This window comes from Formica exsecta, unplaced genomic scaffold, assembly GCF_003651465.1.
Source record: "Formica exsecta isolate Colony F162 unplaced genomic scaffold, ASM365146v1 scaffold82, whole genome shotgun sequence".
NCBI lineage: Eukaryota > Metazoa > Arthropoda > Insecta > Hymenoptera > Formicidae > Formica > Formica exsecta.
In genome coordinates, this window is record NW_021853592.1 from 1,382,726 (window position 1) to 1,387,539 (window position 4,814).

The window sequence follows — 4,814 nt, forward strand, 5'->3', positions numbered from 1 at the left end:
TAATATAAATAAATATATAAAAATTTTAATAAATTAGATTCAAATTTCGAAAGAAGCATTATGGTCGCTCAGTGAAAAAGTTGACATTCAATTATAAGCTTTGTTTACTAGCCAACAAATCAACGGCAGAGGTATAAATAGTAGCAGTCGAAAAGAAGGAGAAGGAGGGCAATTTTTTCAGAATATTAAATGAGCGAAAAAAATCGAAATGAAACTTGAGCGTTCCGAATCTTACCTTCGTTGTTCTCATCCTCGGTTGACTTGGCCGATTGCAGCTTCGCGCTTGGTTGCTTCGCTGCAATCAAAATTCGCAGCTGGCACCAAATTTTTTTCATTCGTTATACCCTTCTTATTTGTTTCTTGCCTTTTCTTTAAGGCCTATTCTTGCCTGTTCTCGCTTGACCAATTGACTTTCCGTCATGATCGATCGTGCAATCCTAATCTCAAGGTCAATTGTAAAATTTTCTAACTACCGTGTGTATGTATACGTAATTATTGAAATTCTATTATCAAATATACCGCGAATTATTGATAAGGAAATAAAATAACAATAAGAACAATGACTCGTACTTTCTCATTGTTTAATGAATAAAAAGAAATATAAGATCATTGTTTTCTCTCTCTGAAGTTTTAATTGTTAATAATCGTATATGGTATTTCTTCTAAATCTCTAGTGGTGTGTATCGTGAATATAACTAGATTATAATTAAATTATAATTAGAATATAATTAGATGAATCACAATTCTCTTTTTTTAATTTTACAATATTAGCACGTAAAAGTCAAATAGCACGACACCACTAGCGATATTATTAATGAGCTGAATATCTGTCAACTCGTGTAAAAGAGAAGAATAACAGGAAAACGCCCGCAAATAAAGATTACGTAGATAAGGATAGTAAAGTTTGATCGTCCATATGATCTATATTGGGTTTATTTCATTTTTCAAGAAAACGAGTACCGTCGACGGAATGGAAAAATCAACGGCGCGGAATTTATTGCAGACAAATTGCCTTATGTAAAACGAGGTCGCAGAAGATCGTGTAAGATAGTGGATGATTAAATTTGAGTGACGACTAGCTAAGAAATCAACTATTAGCGAAATAAGGTCTGGCATAGACATGTCAATAAATATTCGCAGTTATTGGCCCTTTGTATTAATCTTTTGCGGCATAAATGTTTTTTAATATATCATATTATAATAAAATTTAATATATAAGAGTTTTGAGATGCTTTACTATAATTATAATCTTAAATTCTTCAAATTTCTTAAATTATGTGAATAGTTCAAGCAAATCTATGTTGAAGGAATTTGCATTTGAGTTTTTTTTAGCAAATTATCGTTTTTTATCGCAGCATTTTATTTTCCAGCATTAAATATCTATATCAAATTTAATTATTTTGTATATAAATACTTTATAATTAATTAATTTATCAATATAAAAATATCTATAATACAATTCACATCCATATTTATATATACAATAATATAAATTATTATTATTAAGATTTAAAAAATATTAAAAAATTGCACACACACACACACACAATTTCATACGCGCGACAATAATATAATTATTCGTATAGACACGTTCTTAAATGAGGCCAAGAACCGCTTTTTACATTTAATCGCAATAATTTGCTCAATCGAGTGGAAATGATAAGGATCCACCAATCTGATTGACAGCTAACATCTCTTCTCAAAAGTTAGGCCCGAAATAGTGCATGGTTGCCGACAAGTAAAAATGCATATCTACTTTGACCTAAGCGTTCACACAGAAACATCAGTATAGAACAAAAGGAAAATTTCATAACATCGAGAGAACAGATATATGATTATACATATACTAAACATTTTCACGAGACTAATATAAAGAGGAATAAAAATAAACAGAATTTAGCAAATAGAATGTTCTCAGGAGCGTGTATTGGAATAATTATTTTTCTCAAAATATATCCATTAAAGCAGTATCATTAAAATAAAAAAAATTAAGTATCTTTATTTCTCTCTAAAATAGAATCACAGGAATCCAAATGCAAGATAAAAAGGCCGATTCACGCTCGAAAGATGCAAAGAATTTATTGAAACATTAATCTTAAACAATAGATACTTTGTCATATTTTTTTTCTTAATTTTAATATATTACATAAAATATTTATCGTATTGTCAATTTATTCAAAAGCCGAAATGTATATCAAAAGTAGAAATATAATTGTATTCTTTCTTCAAACACATTCGCAATAGTTTTTAAAACTTTCTATTAAAATACTACTTTTTTTCTTATGTCACATGTAAAATATCACGTATCATAGATAAATTTTTCTACTGTTTAAGAGATAAATGTTTGCTGAAAGTAAATACAATCGAAAAAATATGTCTATTGTCTTGCCTCTAATTAAGAATGTTATACTCACTCGATAACGGCGGTTGCGGCGCACGTCGTACAACAGCATGCTCCTGGTGCGGTCCTGTATACTCGTGCCATGTGTACGTGCTCCTGTATTCCGAATGAAGCTGCTGTAACAGATAATTAAACACTGTTTGCAGATTATACTATTGCATATGATAGCATACGATTAAAAAAAAGTTACAGATATAGATAATTTCATTATTATAGTATATGTAATTATTAAAAACTTCCAAGTTATCTCATTTCATATTCATAATATCAATTTCTGTGTAAAGTAAAAATATAGCTAGCATAATACGTCTACAGAATATTTATAAAAATAGACATATAATTGTATAATTATATAAAAATGTAATTATAAAAAATATTTTTTATATAAAAAATTTTAATTCAAAAATATTCAAAAATAATTCATTAATAAATTTTATAAATAATTTACATATTACTTTTTTAAATTTAATAATGTAATGTGAGACTCTTAATATAATGTTATCGTTAGATTTACCTATGTTGTCAGATTCACGAGCTATGATCAATGACTTATAATGCGTTTGCAAAAATAAACTCTATTGTCATAAAATATTTAATTGGCATTATATCCTAGTCGACATTTTATTGTCATTTACTATTCACTATATCAATTAAAATATGTTGTAAGGTTTCGATAGATGAAGGGATCGATGGTTGGGGCTTCCATATTCTATTTCAAAAGGTAAATCCGTAATATCTTTTGAATCAAGCGTAATTAATTTTATTCGAAAGACAGGTAAAGCAAAACAAATTTCAATCCGCCAAGTTATATTTTATAGGAATTAAACATTGAAAAATATATATATATATAATTATACCTTTCTAAAACTTCCTGTTTTATTATCAAACTTCTATATTTGTTGCAATTTTCATCATATATATACATTAAAATATATATGCGCTAATTTCTTCTAGATATACAATGTTACATATGAAGGTGAATTATAGTTATTATTCACTAAATAATTATGATATTTAATCAAACTTGATCGTCTCTCTTTTTTTATTTTTTACCTGTTTCGGACATTACCATGTACAAATTAAACACATTTTCAAATAATGGCCTGGATAATCAACTACTTAATTTCTGCATGGCAATTAACGTGTTAAAATTAACGTGGAATAACAATATTAATTTGTATTACTTTATATATATACTTTCTCTCTCATTAATTATTTTTATTTACTTCCGTTATTCATCTTATTTATCTCATTTTTGTGCGGTTATGATGGCTTTTTATACAAGCTTCTTTATACAAATAAAGTGTATTTTTTGCGAAAGTGATTATTGCATAATAGCTTTGTCAAGTTTTACACACACGAGAAAGTTTCACGACAATTAACACATATCATATCTAACACTTAAACAAGTTTCAACCGCTATCAACATTTATGTTCGGTATCGCTTCCCAAGTGTACAGTCTGTATACATTTGTTAATTTGTCTGTGGAGTTTAACGATAACTTCCAACTTTCTATTCCGGGAGTAAGTTTTCGGACAAATATATCGACATAATTGAGCAAATAGCGATACTGCGAATCAGACGATTTTGTTCCTGTGAACAATACCTAACTATTTTGATAATCACAGGATTGCCATTGTTCACAATATAATAGACAATATCCAATTATGTTTCCAAATATGCGAAGCAATATAGAAAGAGAGAGAGAGAGAGAGAGAAAACATATTATAAAAAATTGTATGTTAATAAAAAATAAATACGATTGCAAAGCGCAAGAAAGTGTGTGATTAATAGTGTTCAGAACAATTTAATATGCATAATAAAATATTGCAAAGTATAATAATATTGTTATTTTAAACTTAAAATAAAATACAATGTGCTAATAAGTAAATAACGAGGAAATTTAAATTTCCATGCCGAAAGTGTGGAAAAATATTTTCTCGATTACGATTTCTCCATTATCCGTAAAATTTTGCAAACATTAAATACTGATTAAGTAATACGAAATATCCATAAATGCATTTTGCACATTTTTATATTTATATATTTTATAAATTTTGTTTATTATAAAGAAAATAGATTTTAGAATTATATCGACAGCTTCCTTGTGTCGATTAGTCACGTAAATATGTGGCAGAAAGTAAGTAGTAAAAGTCAATGTACTATAATGACTTGGCCTAAGCGTTGCGAATATCGACGAAGATATGAGTGGCGCAATGCTGGTTCTTCTACCCACATTCCACCCGCAGAAATCGACTTTTCGGGTCGCATTTTCGCCATAGCAACGACAATTACGTGTCTCAAGTACAAAAAATGCTGAACTCAAAAGTAAAAATATTATTAACGCTTTCTTCACGCGACGAAAAACGTGCGCGTGTGATCCAGCATATCGATCGATACGAGCGAGCAATG

The 4,814-nt window shown here is 28.5% G+C and overlaps 1 protein-coding gene across 1 annotated transcript in view; it reads right to left on the bottom strand.

Moving 5' to 3' along the window:
• LOC115244518 overlaps positions 1-4,814 on the bottom strand; it is a 79,842-nt gene that overhangs the window by 32,681 nt on the left and 42,347 nt on the right. The window contains exons 2-3 of the mRNA XM_029822208.1: positions 2,415-2,517; positions 236-295 (exon numbers count right to left, since the gene is read on the bottom strand). Coding sequence (XP_029678068.1) covers positions 236-295; positions 2,415-2,517 — 163 coding nt within the window. The remainder of the gene's footprint in view (positions 1-235; positions 296-2,414; positions 2,518-4,814) is intronic.